At 42.8% G+C, this 18,584-nt stretch overlaps 1 protein-coding gene across 1 annotated transcript; it reads left to right on the top strand.

Moving 5' to 3' along the window:
- Positions 1-15,343: 15,343 nt before the first annotated feature.
- On the top strand, positions 15,344-18,021 carry LOC123068011 (abrin-b). Its single transcript, XM_044490542.1, has 2 exons — positions 15,344-15,381; positions 16,193-18,021. Exon 2 carries the CDS (start codon positions 16,216-16,218, stop codon positions 18,019-18,021), a length of 1,806 nt encoding a protein of 601 aa, XP_044346477.1. The 5' UTR covers positions 15,344-15,381; positions 16,193-16,215.
- Positions 18,022-18,584: the final 563 nt, after the last annotated feature.

The following is an 18,584-nucleotide window of genomic DNA, read 5'->3' as shown; positions in this document are numbered from 1 at the left end:
TGTAGGGAAGCTAGATCGGAATTCGGGGGCCGCTGCCCATTTAGGGTCACGCGGCTCAGTGATGTAGAACCACCCCGACTGCCACCCCTTTATGGTCTCCACGAAGGAGCCCTTGAGCCATGTAACGTTGGGCATCTTGCTCACCATGGCGCCTCCGCACTCCGCTTGTTGGCCGCCCACAACCTTCGGCTTGACATTGAAGGTCTTCAGCCGTAAGATGAAGTGGGGCTTGATGCGGAGGAAAGCCTCGCACACGACGATAAACGTCGAGATATTGAGGATGAAGTTTGGGGCCAGATCGTGGAAATCCAGGCCATAGTAGAACATGAGCCCCCAGACAAATGGGTGAAGTGGGAAACCTAGTCCGTGGAGGAAGTGGGTGAGAAACACCACCCTCTCATGGGGCCTGGGGGTGGGGATGAGCTTCCCCTTGTCGGGAAGCCGGTACGCGATATCATTGGACAAGTACCCGGCCTTCCTCAGCTTCTTGATGTGTCCCTCCGTGACGGAGGAAACCATCCACTTGCCTCCCGCTCCGGACATGGCTGGAGAAGGTCGAGGTGAGATGTGCGGACTTGGGCGCTGGAGCGCGAGTGCGCGAAAATGGATAAGCAAAGGAGGAAGAAGGCGTAGATGGAAAAGGTGGATCCTTATCCCCTTATATGGGCAGATGAAATTATGCGCCCCCACCAGCCTGGTAAAACTCGCTTATCTCCCAAGCGCCGTAAATTAGTGGCACGGTTGGGTTACCCATGTCCGTATTGATGAGAATCCCGGAATAAGGGGACACGATCTCTGCTTCAACAAGACGTGCCAAGGAAACCGCCTCGCTAAGTGCGCTGAGGTGGGACAGTGAAAATGATTCGAATAAAGGCTTGGCCGTCGTGTGATGACATGCTGCGAAATACGTCAGCAGATTAGATTTGTGTAAATATTGTTCTCTCTACGGTGGTATGTGGAAATTATTTTGCAGAGCTGGACACTATCCTTGTGTTCAAAATCTTCTATGAAGTATTCGGAGGAGGAACCCGCCTTGCAATGCCGAAGACAAACTGCGCGCCGGACTCGTCGTCATTGAAGCCTGGTTCAGAGGCTACTGAGGGAGTCCTAGATTAGGGGGTGTCCGGATGGCCGGACTATGACCTTTGGCCGGACTCCTGGACTATGCAGATACAAGATTGAAGACTTCGTCCCATGTCCGGATGGAACTTTCCTTGGCGTGGAAGGCAAGCTTGGCGATACGTATATGTAGATCTCCTTCCGTTGTAACCGACTCTATGTAACACTAACCCTCTCTGGTGTCTATATAAATCGGAGGGTTTTAGTCCGTAGGACGAACAACAATCATACCATAGGCTAGCTTCTAGGGTTTAGCCTCTCTGATCTCGTGGTAGATATACTCTTGTACTACCCATATCTTCAATATTAATCAAGCAGGAGTAGGGTTTTACCTCCATCGAGAGGGCCCGAACCTGGGTAAAAACATCGTGTCCCTTGTCTCCTGTTACCATCCGCCTAGACGCACAGTTCGGGACCCCCTACCCGAGATCCGCCGGTTTTGACACCGACACCCCCCCTTCCATGTAGTAGGAGTAGGAGTCAAGGAAAGGGAAGAAAGAAGGGAAGGAAGGAGGGGGCGCATCCCCTCCCCCCAGTCCAATTCGGACTAGGCTGCAGGGGGGCGCACGGCCTGCCCTAGGCAGCCCCTCTCTCTTTCCCGTATGGTCCAATAAGGCCCAATACTTCTTCCCGGCGAATTCCCGTAACTCTCCAGTACTCCGATAAATACCCGAATTACTCGGAACCTTTTTGATGTCCGAATATAGTCGTCCAATATATCGATCTTTACGTCTTGATCATTTCGAGACTCCTCGTCATGTCCCCGATCTCATCCGGGACTCCAAACTACCTTCGGTACATCAAAACATATAACTCATAATATAAATCGTCACAGAACGTTAAGCGTGCGGACACTACGGGTTCGAGAACTATGTAGACATGACCGAGACATGTCTCCGGTCAATAACCAATAACGGAACCTGGATGCTCGTATTGCTTCCCACATATTCTACGAAGATCTTTATCAGTCAAACCGCATAACAAGATACGTTGTTCCCTTTGTCATCGATATGTTACTTGCCCGAGATTCGATCGTCGGTATCTCAATACCTAGTTCAATCTCGTTACCGGCAAGTCTCTTTACTTGTTATGCAATGCATCATCCCACAACTAACTCATTAGTCACATTGCTTGCAAGTCTTATACTGATGTGCATTACCGAGAGGGCCCAGAGATACCTCTCCGACAATCGGAGTAACAAATCCTAATCTCGAAATACGCCAACTCAACAAGTACCTTCGGAGACACCTGTAGAGCACCTTTATAATCACCCAGTTACGTTGTGACGTTTGGTAGCACACGAAGTGTTCCTCCGATAAGCGAGAGTTGCATAATCTCATGGTCATAGGAACATGTATAAGTCATGAAGAAAGCAATAGCAACATACTAAACTATCAAGTGCTAAGCTAACGGAATGGGTCAAGTCAATCACATCATTCTCCTAATGATGTGATCCCGTTAATCAAATGACAACTCATGGCTAGGAAACTTAACCATCTTTGATTCAACGAGCTAGTCAAGTAGAGGCATACTAGTGACATTATGTTTGTCGGTGTATTCACACATGTACTATGTTTCCGGTTAATACAATTCTAGCATGAATAATAAACATTTATCATGATATAAGGAAATATAAATAACAACTTTATTATTGCCTCTAGGGCATATTTCCTTCACGCCTAAGAGGGGAAATCAGGGATAACCCATGAACTACTACTTCGTCCTTATTCATACAAACCAGAAAATGTTGGCAAAATGCGCTACTCTTGTTACCCCAGAAGTTATGGTCATTGATAGAAAACTGACTAAAAGATCAGTGCCACCTTTTTTGTTCATTTACTGACTGAAGTGTAGCATCTATGAATATTTCAAGCTTGAATCTAATAGGGAGAAAAATAACTTACAGTCTGCACGTCGTTATCATCGAGTGTTATGCATGTCCGAGAGCCAAACCTCTTTCGCCTTCACCTGAGTTCTATCAGACACCTTCGGCACCTCCACGCGCACACACAACAGAGACATCAAAACGAATTATCCTACACTTGAACAACAACATTATAGTTTGCATGAAATTCTATCCATCGATGCCAAAGTTCAGAACCAGCATGCCCACAAAAACATAATACAAAATATATGATGCAGGCAAGACGCTGCTGCAGCTGAAGCTGGCAAGAGGAAATATTTAGCTGGCAAGACGCTGCTGCAGCTGAAGCTGGACTGAAAATCCTGGAACAGCAGAACTGCTATTTCGGGATATCTTGACCATCAGTATTCCGAATTGCACAAAAATTGTATATTTGGAAAGATATTGACGGCCTCTAAAACTTCCTTGCCTTAGACTGAGGAAACAAACACCTTCAGATTAGCATAACACCTCTACTGGACATTGTGGGCACTCATTCAGGTAAACACCATTGAGCTACTTTTAGCGCACAGATTTGAGCGCCATTCAACTGTCATAAAAAATATGTATTGTAATCTAATTGCAGGCATGGGTATCCCCAATAAATTTTGATTACCTTGGACATTTCTTCCTACGGTACGGTGAATACAAGAAATAGCGAGAGTTCTGCTTCTCCTTGGCGCAATGCTTCCTTTGTTCACTGAGAATGAAAGAAAAGAAGGAAGTCAATGTCAGAAATGCAAGAAGGCAATAAAAACAAAGATCACAACATCTTGTACCCTGAAGCAAAGTAATCTCCCTTCTAACACATACTAATAGCTACCAGATAGAAAATCAATTCTTGCATGCAGCTATAATTGGCAAGAAATTTCACTTCTAAGAAGGTGGCTGAGTACATCACTACACATGTTGGTTGTAAGATGTATAAGTACGACTTAACAGAATTATAACGAGTTATATCTTAAATTATACAATATACGGTGCCATTAGAAAGCATCACACATCACGGATTACTTACGGTTCTAAAACTCCGCACCGCATATATGAACACATAACTGAACATGTGCAGTTGTAAAAAACAATGAATGGTATCTGCTTCTAAAAATACAAAATTTAACAATAAATATGTTTATTTTATACAAGATTTATTCAGAGCTACCTTCTAGGTTTAATTTTTCTCCACTAAATTTTGAATAACATAGGTTTAATTTTTCTCATCAAGTTAAATCAATAGGCATGGAAACCACATTGTAAATTCTAGAAATAGTTATACCACAACCAGTAAGCTAATAGATTTAACTGGATTGAACAACAAAATCTGAAAAATGAGAAGATATATATTTTATCTGTAAGACGATTATTGTGGAAACTATTAGCACCACTCCCGTCAGCTCTAACTTCTCTTCTAACTGATGCGCTTAGTTAGCAGCTATTTCTGATTGGAGATGGAAGAATACTGCTCTCCTACAATCGGCAGAACCGTAAGTAATGATGCGGCATTTGCCACTTTGAAGAACAATTCATATTGCAAGTGATAATGTGAAGCAGAGACATCTTCTAATCCACTTTGAAATGACCATGCTAGAAAAGTAAGTTGTTTGCAAATCTAATTGAATGAATAAACTGGAAGTACAAATGTACTTAAAATAAAGAAGTTTTGATCAAATTCATTAATAAATAACATGCACCAAACCACTTGTTAGAATAAGGATGCTAGAGAGATCACTTGAAATCCATACAAGCGAGCAATTAGAATTATGTGGTGCAGAAAAATAACTTTGGGCTGTCAAAAATGATGAACAATGATTTTGTCTATCTATACACGATTTTCCTCTGCTCAAGCAAGCAAGCAAGAATCAAACAACACAATATATAGCAATTTGATTGCACACACGTTCAAACTGGACGGATACGTCATACGTGCACATTAGCAAACACCACCAAGTTGTGTCGAGACCATTTGCAATCAAAAGATGACATGTGCAGGGAAGGGGGTGGAGCTCACCACACCAGGCCAGGGGGTAGGAGGAGGGAGTAGGCAGCCGCAACAGCCATGAGGGAGGGCTCGTCCTCGTCCACCTGAAGCAGGAGGAGAAGCCAGTGGCGGTGCCAGGACCCAAACCTTGTGATGTCAAGCTTTACGATTTTTTTTTTGCAAAATCATGTAGGAACATAAACGATCATACTTTATTTCAAACATAGTTACGATAATAACCCTCTCTGATCATGAATATTTTGATATGTATGCATAATAGCATCCATACTATGGACTGAAACACATAAGTTTTAACATAGTTTGTTAGACGATGATACAAGAATTCATTGCCTATTCTATTACCCAAATCAGACTTGCTAAATTTCATTGCAGAAAATGCTCTGTCAAGTCTGAACTGATGTCCAAAATCAAGGCGCTTCATCAAAAGAAATACTAAAGGAAAACCAGTGTCCTTTTTCCCAACTAGTTTTCTCCAAAGATCACTAACCTCTTTCAAATTGGAGTCTTGGATTATCTCTGATATTTTTACTTCTGTCACTTGTTGACAAAATTTATCTGTTTACCATGGCCAGACTTGAGACCTAACAAGTGACAAAACAAGCTTTTTCTAAGGTAATGAAAATTGAAATTTCTTAACATGATATGATAATTGGATGAAAAAGAAGATCTTACACACAAATAAAACAGGAAGGGCCTCGTCATGGACTTCTGGCTCACTCGCCGGTCGCCGGAGGTGCAGACTGCAGTACGGCGAAGCAGTGGAGGTGGACTACTGTTTGGTGCGCTCGCCAGTCGCCAAAGGTGCAGTGTTACGGTATATGGAAAGATGGATACTAGCGGAGCAGCGGAGGTGGCGTGCTCCTCCCCACGGTGTTGTGCCCAGTTCACCATTAGGGATTACACGGGCTGGTGAAAATAAAAGAGTAGTGCGTGATTTGAGGATCAACCATTTTTTTAGGGAATGAGGATCAACCAGTTAAGGAAGTTTAATTACGGCTTCTTTTTGTAAAATGGGCTAGCCAAATCTCATGTAACTTCCTTTTGTTAAATGGCCAGGCGGCCAGTAAAATTCTCAACGTAAACAATAGATAACAAGTGGGTCCGTGTAGTAATTTTCTAGAACCTGATTATTTAGCGGCGACGTGCACATACGCGGTGGTCTAGGCTTTGACAGAGTCCTGTGTAGTCAAGCGACTACACAGGTTAAGCGTGGCTTTGCCACTGGGAGCAGCAGCTGGTCCAGATCCGAGCAACCTGCATAGAAAACAAAGGAAAGGAATCACAAGGAGGGGCATGAAGAAACCGACAAGACAAGGGAAGGAGGCGCGCGCACCATGGTCGGAGGTCGCCGGAGATGGCCTGCAGCTGGCACGCGTCCTTTCCTTGGAGGTTGAGTCGTCGGACCTCCATGGGTAGCTAGGGTTTCGGGCGTATCAGTCCATGGCTAAAGGGAGGGTCGGACATCCATGGAAGACCTCGAGGGACGGCGGCCCATCTGTGCGGCTGTGGATCTGGGCGGTGCCTCCCCTTGCCGGCGGATCCCTTCCATTCCCTTCCCTCCCTTGGGAGAGGGAGAGAAGGTGAGGGGGAGGAGGAGGCCGCCGGCGGTGTCGCCATGGCCGGGCAGGGCTCCTCCCGCCTGCCTGCTAGGTCGCCTTGGCATCGGGTGTGCTAGGGTTTCGCCCGAGCTGCTAGAGAGACGGGTTGACAGAGAGGGCGGGGTAGAGGGAGGCCGCCGTCGTGGATGGAGGAGAGGAGGCCGCCGGCGAGGCATGTCGCCGGGGAAGATGGGATCGGCGGCATTCACACCCTAGGAAACAGATCGAGAGAGGAACCCAGGGGGCCTCGTTCCTCTAATTTCACTCGAGGGCAGTCTCGCTCGTGCGTGCGGGTCCTGGTTTTTTCGTAGGTTTTTTTCATAGGTTTTTTCAGGACGAAAATAAACCAGGCGTGATGGGACGAAAATTAACCTATAAGCGGAGACTATCAACTGAGACATTAGGAGTAGAAATAAAAGGACGTCTGTTGACACGGGAAATCGCCGCGCAACACCAGGATATTTGCCGTGCTTTCGTGACGACGAACGATTGCTTTACGAGCAAAGCAACAAAGATTTCCTCACTTTCGTGGAGGAGAGACGACCGTTTTACAGCGCAAAACGGCAAAGATCAACCAAACCCTAGGGCTGCTAGGGCTCGGCAGAGAAGAACGATAGAGAAAAAGACATACGTAAAAAAGTAATGTTTGTATTGATAGATCGATTGCTCTGGGGTTTTCCAATCGGCCGTGGCTTTATAAATAAGGTACGCTGGACTTTGCGTATACAAGGCAGGACTTGGTTCCGTAGCATGCCTTGCCGTACAGGAATACAACTCCAAAACTAAAACCGAACAAGACTTGATTCGGTTAGCATGTAACATGCGTACAAAAAATATACTTGCCAATCTAAATACGTAACAAATCTAGGCCATATCCACGTACATGCAGTCTTGCATATATAAAGTATTCCGGCCACGTTGCCATCACACTAAATATAGTGGCTAAGCATATGTATAAATACCTTGAACCCACCAAGAAAATATTAAATATTTCGGCCACGTCGCTATCACCCGATAATATAGTAGCCCAAGTTCTAAGCATATACGTACAAATACCTTCAGCCTTTTAAAAAAAATACTCCGGCAACGTGGCAAATCAACCTGGATAATAGCCATCAGCGTTAAGCATACTTCTCCGCACACGTAGATATATAGACCATGCACTCCATGCCCATAGTTTAGCTTAGCATCCGATCCTTCTTAGAACTTGCATCTTTGTTGTCCATGAAAATTCCTGTTGCAATCTTTAAACAAAATAGTAACTGATTAGCTTGGATGACCACTAATTAATTTGGCCTATCAACAAACTGCTAGCCAAATTACACCATGAACACATGCCCCCCTGTTTTTGATATAATTGTATTCACCAAAAACATATTATTCCTTACGACAATGTCGATAACTTCATCAGCCATATAGTTGCTTAGGACGATAAAAATTATATCGGCCAATTTTACTTAGGGCGATACTTGCAATAACATATCGGCCACATTATCTCATGTTTTCTTGGACATGCTATGACAGTACTTTTCTGAATATTTTCCGTTGGGAGCTTTGGGCAACTTCTCCCCCACAATGTGCTTCTCCCTCCATGTTATTTTCGGCACCATTAATTTTTCCTCATCGAACAAGCGCTTCTTCTCGACTATCTCTTCCTTCATTTCAAATGCACGTAGTCTCTGCACACGTCGTTCCTGAGTGTGTGTGACTCCCGTTGGACACCACCGAGGTCTTGGTTTTAGTCTCTGGTGCAGCTGACTTAATTCTGTTGCCCCCCGAGTCTCTCGGCCTGTACTGACATACTTCTGCTTTTATGGCAAATATTTTATCTCGGGCCGAAATACCTCTCTGTTGATCATGTCCATTACTAGCTTTAAATTTCTGGCCGCGTACATTGCTTAAATCCAAATTAGTGGTAGATTTGAAATTTTTGGACGCTCCTGGGCCACAACCTCCCATGAATAAATCAGCATATGAGCTTGCCGATTTAGACCGTTGATTAGTACATGAGGATACAATGAATTCTTTGATCTGTCCAAAATTAGTTTCCTTTTCAAACTGATTACGTCGGACGGTATGCTGCAACTTCACGCCATCACTATTCTCCTATGTACCTATGGCTTCAATTTTCGCACTGTCTATAGTAAATTCATCAGCAGATGCATCAACCAACTCACTAGTACGTATGATTTCCTTGTCTACACGTGTGTGCACACTAGCCTCCAAATCATCTTGTAAAGTAATATCTTTTATTGCACTACTCTTGTTGCAGCCATGCTCAGTTTCATCGTGTGCTTTTGCATCACTTTTACGATTGGTCGGCACCCACTTAAACTTTTGACAACCTATATGAACTTCGCCATCTGCACTGTGTACCGATGACCGTTTCCTTTGGACAACAATTGTATCATGTGATCTAGCCGCCTCACTGAACCAGGCCTTTTTCTCATGCATGTTTGGTCTGAACATAGGCCTCGGCGGAACCCATCCTGGGTGAAAATAAACTGGCGCTGTAGGATATGGCTCCCAAGGATTAAAACCCCATGTAGGAAATTGTGGGTACATAGGAGGTGCACAACCCCAACATGTCGGCTCCATTGCAATATTGGGCTGTTGGTCATATAAATCTCTTTGCCATTGCTCATGACCGCCAGGTCCAGAAGGAGATCTAAGACATTTATTACCTTCAAGCTAGTTAAACACATTGCTGGTCTTGCGTGAGGTGTACTTTTCCAAGAACATGCTAACTGACGGCTTTGGTCTTGGAGCTTGTTTCCTTCTTCCATTGACTTTCCAAACTCCTACTTCTGGATTTTTTTGTTTGATCATCCTTGGAGAAGCATTATCGTCAACAACATTTTTCTTTCTTGCGGATTCGGTCTGATCCGACCGAATAAGCATTTTCTTACTCTCAAGTTCGACCACATTGATAGGAAAAGCGTCACTATCGAGCTTCATCTTAGAACTTTCTGTAAACGTCAATCGTCCTTCATTAATGGCCGATTGCACCTGTCGACGAAACATGTTACAATCATTAGTAGCATGAGAGAAAGAATTGTGCCACTTACAATAAGCTCGTCTACCCAACTCTTCTGGAGGTGGAATTACATGGCCCTCTCTCACTCTAATTATTTTATTTTGCAGTAACATATTAAAAATTCTATCACACTTGCTGACATCAAAAGTGTATTTTGTTTCATCTCTTCTAGCAGGCGTGGGCTTCAAAGCAGAACATGCAAAGGGTTTTGACTTTGACGCTGGAATCCATTCGGCTACACATATATTAACGTCAACTTCACTAGCTGAATTACTATCATAATCAAAGGCATTACCTACATGATTATCCTTCTGATTATCAATATTATCTTCAAACCGGCTATATTGTTTAATCTCCTTAGTCCGGTTTTCTTGCGCCAAAGCCTTCTGCAAAACTTGATTAACATCTAAAAATTCTTGCCCTTCTAGTTTATCCTTAATATGAGCAATAAGACCTGAAAAGGCAAGATCGGCAAAATCCTTTTCGGCTATGGTCAAGCTGAAACATCGGTTTTTGACATCCCTAAACCTCCTAATATAATCATGAACATGCTCATTATATTTCTGCCTAACCATAGTTAAATCTGAAAGCCGAAGTTCTGTTTCACCGCTATAAAAGTACTCATGAAATTTTTGCTCCAATTGTGCCCATGTTGAAATAGAATTAGGAGCAAGCGATGTAAACCAAGTAAATGCAATACCGGACAAAGACAACGGAAACAATTTAATCCTATAAACATCCGATGTGCCGATATCACAACATTGGGCTAAAAATTGTCCGATATGCTCGAAAGTAGATCTACCATCTTCCACTGTAAATTTAACAAAATATGGAATTCGAAAACCACGAGGATATGGTGTCGAGTCAAAGTAATCAGGGTATGGTTTTTGATATGCGTGTGCTTTACTCTTAGGTTCTAAACCGAATTCTCTTACTATACTAGCAAGCTTATCCTTAAAACTATCATTCGGCTGTTGAGAACTAGTTTGTGGAGCAGATGGAATGCTAGCACGTGATGGAAACTCCGGCAAAGAAATTTGAGCTTGTGATGCTTGCAACGGAGACTCATTAAAATATGAATCAGGTACCGGCCCGCACAGAATCCCGGTACTGACAGTCAATAGCGGTGGTGTACTATATTCTACAGTTGGATCAAAAAGTTGTTGCATACTAGAATTAGAACTAGCACTTCGGTTATTGCTGTTGTGATTTTGTGGAACCGAAGTTGAGATAGTAGGGGCAACTACGCTAGGCATAAAATTATTAGCCGGACTGCTCACATAGTTCCGGCCACCTTGATCGCTATTTAAAGGAACATGGGGCTGCACAATGTTATTAGCTGATGCTCCAGGTGTATGATTATTTCTAGGAAAGTTAATGAAGCCACTATTCTCAATCGGTATTTTCATTTGCAGCACTAACGACCGAACATGACTAGGTAAAATATTTTCAAAATCTTTGTGAAGCTGCTCCTTAAATTGTTCAATTCGATTAGCTACTGATTGAGTAATTGTGTGTGTCGTAGTTTTCACATCAGAATCATACTTGGTAGCTACGCACATATTAATTAGATGGGAAATTTCTTCGGTTGACCTTTTTACCTCGCTGTTGATCGAATCTGAAGGGTTCGGCATATGTACCTTCTTGACGACGTCGATCCTTGTCTTGCAGTATCCAGTCAACTTCAATTTTAGTCGCTCGGCCATCTCTTTCTTAAGCTCTTGTTCAAGCTCGCGCCGAACATCTTCTGATAGATCGTCGAGTGTGACGGCGATGACGTTCTCCGGATTGATGCCGCTCCCGTTCTTGGACTCGGTACTCATCGTGTAGCTCTTCTTCTTCTCGTCCCCAGCGGAGTCGCCAATTGTGTTGACACGGGAAATCGCCGCGCAACACCAGGATATTTGCCGTGCTTTCGTGACGACGAACGATTACTTTACGAGCAAAGCAACAAAGATTTCCTCGCTTTCGTGGAGGAGAGACGACCGTTTTACAGCGCAAAACGGCAAAGATCAACCAAACCCTAGGGCTGCTAGGGCTCGGCAGAAAAGAACGATAGAGAAAAAGACATATGTAAAAAACTAATGTTTGTATTGATAAATCGGGGTTTTTCAATCGGCCGTGGCCTTATAAATAAGGTACGCTGGACTTTGCGTATACAAGGCAGGACTTGGTTCCGTAGCATGCCTTGCCGTACAGGAATACAACTCCAAAACTAAAACCGAACAAGACTTGATTCGGTTACCATGTAACATGCGTACAAAAAATATACTTGCCAATCTAAGTACGTAACAAATCTAGGCCATATCCACGTACATGCAGTCTTGCATATATAAAGTATTCCGGCCACGTCGCCATCACACTAAATATAGTGGCTAAGCATATGTATAAATACCTTGAACCCATCAAGAAAATATTAAATATTCCGGCCACGTCGCTATCACCCGATAATATAGTAGCCCAAGTTCTAAGCATATACGTACAAATACCTTGAGCCTTTAAAGAAAATAATAAAATACTCAGGCAACGTGGCAAATCAACCTGGATAATAGCCATCAGCACTAAGCATACTTCTCCGCACACGTAGATATATAGACCATGCACTCCATGCCCATAGTTTAGCTTAGCATCCGATCCTTCTTAGAACATGCATCTTTGTTGTCCATGAAAATTCCTGTTGCAATCTTTAAACAAAATAGTAACTGATTAGCTTGGAGACCACTAATTAATTTGTCCTATCAACAAACTGCTAGCCAAATTACACCATGAACGATGTCTCTCTCTAATGGTAATATGTGTCTCATTATATTGTAAGGATCATAATACAAACTACGTACACACCAACCTGATAAAATAAAAGGACGTCTCTCTCTCTCGCCAAGCCACAGTCCAAAATTGCTTCACGTGTTACATACAGCGGTACAGGCCGCCGCCGCCCCGGGAGTCAGGAAACACGTACTTCTTCGCCGCGAAAGCCCGGAGTATCCCCGGCAATTCTGCAAAAATTAATGTGAATCCGCCATCGGGGCCGATCCAACGGCTCAGCTCGCTCCTATTCTAGCTGAAGGCAAGGCACTACGACCGTAGGATGCGCTCATTTAGACGCTTACCGTTAGTAATGGTCTCTCCTAGTTACTTTTACCGCCAACGCCGGAGTTAAACTGAGACTTAAATAAGCCGGAATGTGCCTAGGGTTCCATTCATCGCTCAACGCTTCCTATGTTTTTGAATGGTGACTCAAGGGGCTTTCAAAAACCTTTATTGTTAATTATGCAGGTGCAAGAGTAGTAGTATCGCCGCTGCGGTCTAATTGCAGTCTCTTTATTAAAGTTTTAGAGTATTTCATCTTATAAAGATTAATACTATTGAGAAGACGTCTTTAATAGATGTTATTCTAATTCTTAGTCATGTGAGTTATTTTGTATTTCCTTTAATTTTGGAACCAAAGCAGTGAATCCCTAATGGTTATAAGTATGAATAAAATTACTCCTTGTTCCAGATTTAAAACAAAGATGTACTAAATCGGTGGCAATTGGTATGGATCGGAGGGAGTACATGTTTTCTAAAAAAGGGCCACCGATAGAGAGGAAAGCTAGAGGCAAGAAGTATATTCTTTTTTCTGTGTCTCTCTCCTGGTTTTACCCACTTACTTCAGTTTTTTTCTTCACATTCATGTTTTAGCTTTCCTCCTTTTTATCATTCTCCAGCTTTCCCGTTTTCACTTTGTGAATACCTTTTAGAATTGATGCTCATTTTTAGAAGTTTGTGAACATTTAGTTATATTAGTTAAACTATTAAAAAATTATGAACAGTTTTTTAAAAAGTAAATATTTCTAGTTTGTGATATTTTAGCAAACTCCTGAATACTTTTTACATTCACGGACAATTTTCAAATTTATGGATACTTAAAAATTTCTGAATAGTTTTTAAGTTTGTGTAATTTTTTTCAAAAAGCTAAACATTCACGGACATTCAAGGACGAGTCTAGCTGACGGCCGGACGCTCGCTAGCGTTTGCTAGCGGCCGGCCAAAGAAAGTAAATGCATGTCACATGGTCCCAGGGACTAGACAACCGCGTACTGAGAATGCAAAATTACTGTAATCCAAAAGTGCTAAAAAAGACATTGTTAATTAATCATCCTATGTGGTCTCTTCTCACGTGATGGATGCCTGCATGTCATTGCATTAATATTCCTCATATTCATCCCTTGTGCTTTAATTTTTGGTTTTCAAAATTATAAAAGACATATCTTCTAAATCGCGCGTCGAAATTCAGATCCGTTTTCACTGTTGAAACCCTCGCGACGTGCTCTTCAAAAGTAGATCCCGCAGGGGGTGTTTCAACGAACTAGTCTTTCTGTCAACTAAACATCAATGTATGTGCAACTATACTACATTGCCGCACCAACTGAGCATATGTGTGTGCCAAATAGTCCTGCCAACTAAACATCAAAGTGTGTGCAACTAGACTACATTGCCGCGCCAACAGAGTATATGTGTGTGCCAATAGTCCTGCCAACTAGACATCAAAGTTGTCATGGTTGCTAGACTGCAATCTCATAGGAAGTTGAATTATGCAGATCCAAAAATTGGTTTTGCAAAAAGTTGCACGATCTAGTACTAAACTTGCACAATACAGTACTAAAGTTGCACCATATAGCATCAAAGTTGACATTAAAAAAATTGTCGAAACATACTCATGCGGGATCTAGTTTTAAAGATCTCGTCGCAAGAGTTCCAGTAGTGAAAACGGATTTGAATTCCGACGCGCGTTTGAAAGATATGACTTTTTAAAATTTAAAACTTCAAAATAAATATGCATGAATCTATTATGTTCGTAATGGAGTAATGAGTGTGAAGCATTTAATGCTAACAGCTAAATGTACTAGAAGACAAAAAAATTAACAGCCACATGAATGCAAGACGCGGCCGCTCCATTCAACCAAATAGTGTGTATGCACTTTTTATATTTTTGATTTCAAAAAATGTTATACTTGTAAAATTCAGGAACATTTTAAAATTTGAAAAAACATCACTATAATTACAAAAAACTACAAGAACTTGGGAGCATTTCTAAATTGAGCTTTTTGATAAAAATTCATTTTTTTACAATCCAATATTTTGAAATTTTCTATAGTAAGGCCTGCTGAAAATTGATATTATGGGAGTATCGAAGCATTGGTATCACTTGATATTCATCAGGTGCAAGGAAGAGGACTTGAAAGATGTGTGATATTGAATCCGGCGTGCGCCGACCGCTCCAGTACACGCGTCCGTCCCTCAAGGCACAAGACATAATTGATGGGCGTGTTCCCCGTGCGACTTCGACGTGTTCCCTCCATTATTGACAACTTGCCGACTTATTTGGACCAAAAGACATACGTGGTGCAAAATAGGAAGACAAAATGCATGTGAGGCGGCATACGCGTCTACGCTACGCACGTGAAACAGATTTGGGCAAATCTGATGAGGTTGTGCCGTGCGTGTACGGGTTGCCACCCAGGCAACACGTGAAACAAATTTTGGCGCTCGCTCGGCCGTACGTGGACTAGTGGCGGACAGATGTTGTCCATGGATTGGCCCTATATCATAGGATACTGCACATGCAGGGCACCCCGGATGGCTATTGTGGCTCTATAAAACAAGGACGTGTGCTTCGTAGTCTCTCGTAAAAGAAAACATCTTGGCCACTTCCCTTGTGTCTAGTCTCTCACTTCGGCATAAGGAGGTACAGTTATTACGTTCTGTTTTTCTTATTCTTCCTTCCTTACTCCAGTACTCCATCCGCTTCTAAATATAAACTGTTTTAGAGATTTTAATACTGACTACATACAGATGTATACAACCATATTTTAGAGTGTAGATTCACTCATTTTGCTTCGTATGTAGTACATATTGGCGTTTCTAAAATGTCTTATATAAGTCTTTTTAATGATTTCAATGCGGACTAAATATTTTTTTTTGAAAAATCAACGGGGGGGGGGGGCTCCCCACCTAAATATATTTCTCAAGTTTGTAACCCATCGTTAGACTAATTACAAAGAGGAATTACATGAGCACGTGTAGTCGTGATAAGAGGTAGGAACACCAGGAAGAGGCGCCCTGTTTATGTACTGGTTTCTTCATCCGGTGTGTCCAGAGCATTAGAGTGTAAATTTACTCATTTTCCTCTATATGTAGTTCGTGGTGGAATCTCGAGAAAGACTTATATTTAGGAATGGTGGGAATAGTAGCTGGTAAAGAAAGTGTGCACGAAGAGTATGATTTGCTTGGCCTATAGAAATATGCGACTAATCCTTCTTTTCTGTTCTTTTTTTTTTCTCAAAAAGATCCATGTTCCTTGCATGTATGAAATCGATTCGAGTTCTGTGCTCTCACTTAGTATGTCTTTGTAGATAGATGTTACAAATTCAGTTTGGTATTATTTCACTGGATAGACTTCATTTTCAACCATTTGCAAGCTGCTACGTAGTACAATTTGCTAACCTTTAAGTTGACCTAGACCTTTGATCATCCTGAATGTCTTGCTATATGTGCAGATATACACACACAACCGATCAATATGAAGCGGGGTAATAGTAATACAGTTAAATTATTGAGTAGTATACTGGTGCTGGTCGTCTTGGTTTTGTTGACTGGTAGTGTTCGATCTGATACATGCTTGAATACTGTTAAAGAAGACTCCAAATTAGGGGCACCCAATTACTCCGGTGTAATATATACAGTCGACACTACTAGTCCTGATGCCTATAGGAAGATGATTGCTCGCCTGCGAGAGCTGCTGACAAGGCGCGGGGAATACCGGCAAGGAGTGCCGATACTTCCTGAGCAAACAAGCGTGCCTGATTCTCAGCGGTACATCTTGCTTGAAATCATTGTCGCGGGCACACCAAGAGGTGTAACATTTGCTATCGATGTTACCAACGTTTACATCGTCGGTTATCTTGTTGGTAGCACTAGATACTTCTTTATGGAAGCTCCAGCCAGGGCAGAGGAGCTGCTCTTCACAGTTGCGGCAACTCAAACTTCACCAACAAGGAGGTCATCCAACTATGCCAAGCTGGAACAAAATGCAGGTGCACCGAGGAGGGCCATCCCGCTGGGGCTGCCTAGTCTGGCTGACGCCATAAGAACACTTGTAACCACAAGACCAGAAGATGCAAGGTCCCACCTAGTAGTTATCCAGATGGTTTCAGAGGCCGTGAGATATTGGGAAATAGAGTTGAATGTTCTCCAAGCTGCAAACAATGCAAATCCTTCGTTTCTACCAGACACCCGTATGATTGATCTTGAGAACAACTGGTCAGCCCTCTCTTTGCAGATCCAGACTAGTGATGCATTCGCATTTCAAAGGCCTATTACCATCGGCGATGAAGTCGCTGACAATGTTCAGTCAGCAGTCATAAGAGGCATGTTTCTGATGTTGTTCAGATGCGCTAGGCCGCGTCGAGATCTGCAGATGCCGATGGAGGAAGTTAGACGAAAGCGGTTGATCGGCCCAGGTACTGAAATATTGCGAAGAGATCTTGGCCTATCCATTGATCCTCCTCCTGTGCAGAAGGATGATGACACATGCAAGCATTTGGCCGACTCAAGGAGTCGAATAATGGGCCGAGATGGGCTTTGTGTTGAGGTGCAAGGGTTTAACTATAGTGATAGAAATCCAGTTATTCTCTTCGCATGCAGGAGCGGTGACTTCGCGAAGCAACTTTGGAACTTCAGAACAGATGGCCGGATCGTATCATTTGGGAAGTGCTTGGCAGCATCCGGAGTTACTCCTCGAAGCACCGTGGTGATACATGAATGTGAGACCATCCATGAGTCCGCGGTTCGGTGGGAGATGAGCAACTCCGGGACTCTGTCCAACAGGGCCAGCGGATTGGCCTTGCATGCTGCTTCTGGTTCTGGAAGGCCGCTGACGCTGCAGCGTGACATTAGTTCCAGCTTCCAAGCCTGGCAAAGCACTAATATTATTACCCCAGTTGACGTCTATATCCAGGGTGAAAATAATCGGTGCATCTACTACAATGGTGGAACAAACACTTATGTAGAGGGATGTCGCAATGACTACTCCAGGCAAAAGTGGAGACTCTACCCAGATAGTACCATCCGACCTATAGAGTGGCTGAATGGATGCCTCGAGCTTAGTACTTTCGTCGAGCACCCGAGGTATAATTTTATCCAACTTGGGCATTGCAATAACCATCCTGAGTACCATCGCTGGATCTTTACTCAGGGATGCATCATGAATTTATATAGCTCGTTGGTGGTTGACGAGGACAGGGACTATCCAGCAGAAGGGTGGCTCAAGGCAGCGCCCTTCCAAGGTGGCCTCAATCAAATCTGGAAGCTTGTATTTGTATCATAAGTTCATCGCCATGCATGTACTTTATGTTGCATGCTATATAGTGGCGTGCATGTCTCTGTATCTTCTTCTACATACGTAATTGTTGGAAATATGCCCTAAAGGTAATAATAAAGATGTTATTATCATATTTCCTTATTCATGATGAATGTTTATTATCCATGCTAGAATTGTATTGACTGGAAACTTAAAAACATGTTTGGATACGTAAACGAATATCGTGTCCCTAGTAAGCATCTACTAGACTAGCTAGATCATTGATGATCAAAGATGGTTAAGGTTTCCTAATCATAGACATGAGTTGTCATTTGATAACAGGATCACATCATTAGGAGAATGGTGTGATGGGTAGACCCAACTGTAATCTTAGCATTAGATTGTATCACTTAGTTTAACTGCTACCCTCATATCAAGTATCTGTTCCTAGACCATGAGATCATGCCACTACCAAATATAGGAAGAATACTTTGTTGGTTATATCAAACATCACTTCATGACTGGGTGATCACAAAGGTTCTTTACAGGTATCTCATAAAGCGTTTGTTAGATCACACTCGAGACTGGAA

The sequence above is a fragment of the Triticum aestivum genome, chromosome 3B, assembly GCF_018294505.1.
Source record: "Triticum aestivum cultivar Chinese Spring chromosome 3B, IWGSC CS RefSeq v2.1, whole genome shotgun sequence".
Taxonomy (NCBI): domain Eukaryota; kingdom Viridiplantae; phylum Streptophyta; class Magnoliopsida; order Poales; family Poaceae; genus Triticum; species Triticum aestivum.
Note: the sequence above shows the minus strand (reverse complement) of the source record. Positions and strands in the feature narration are given on the sequence as shown.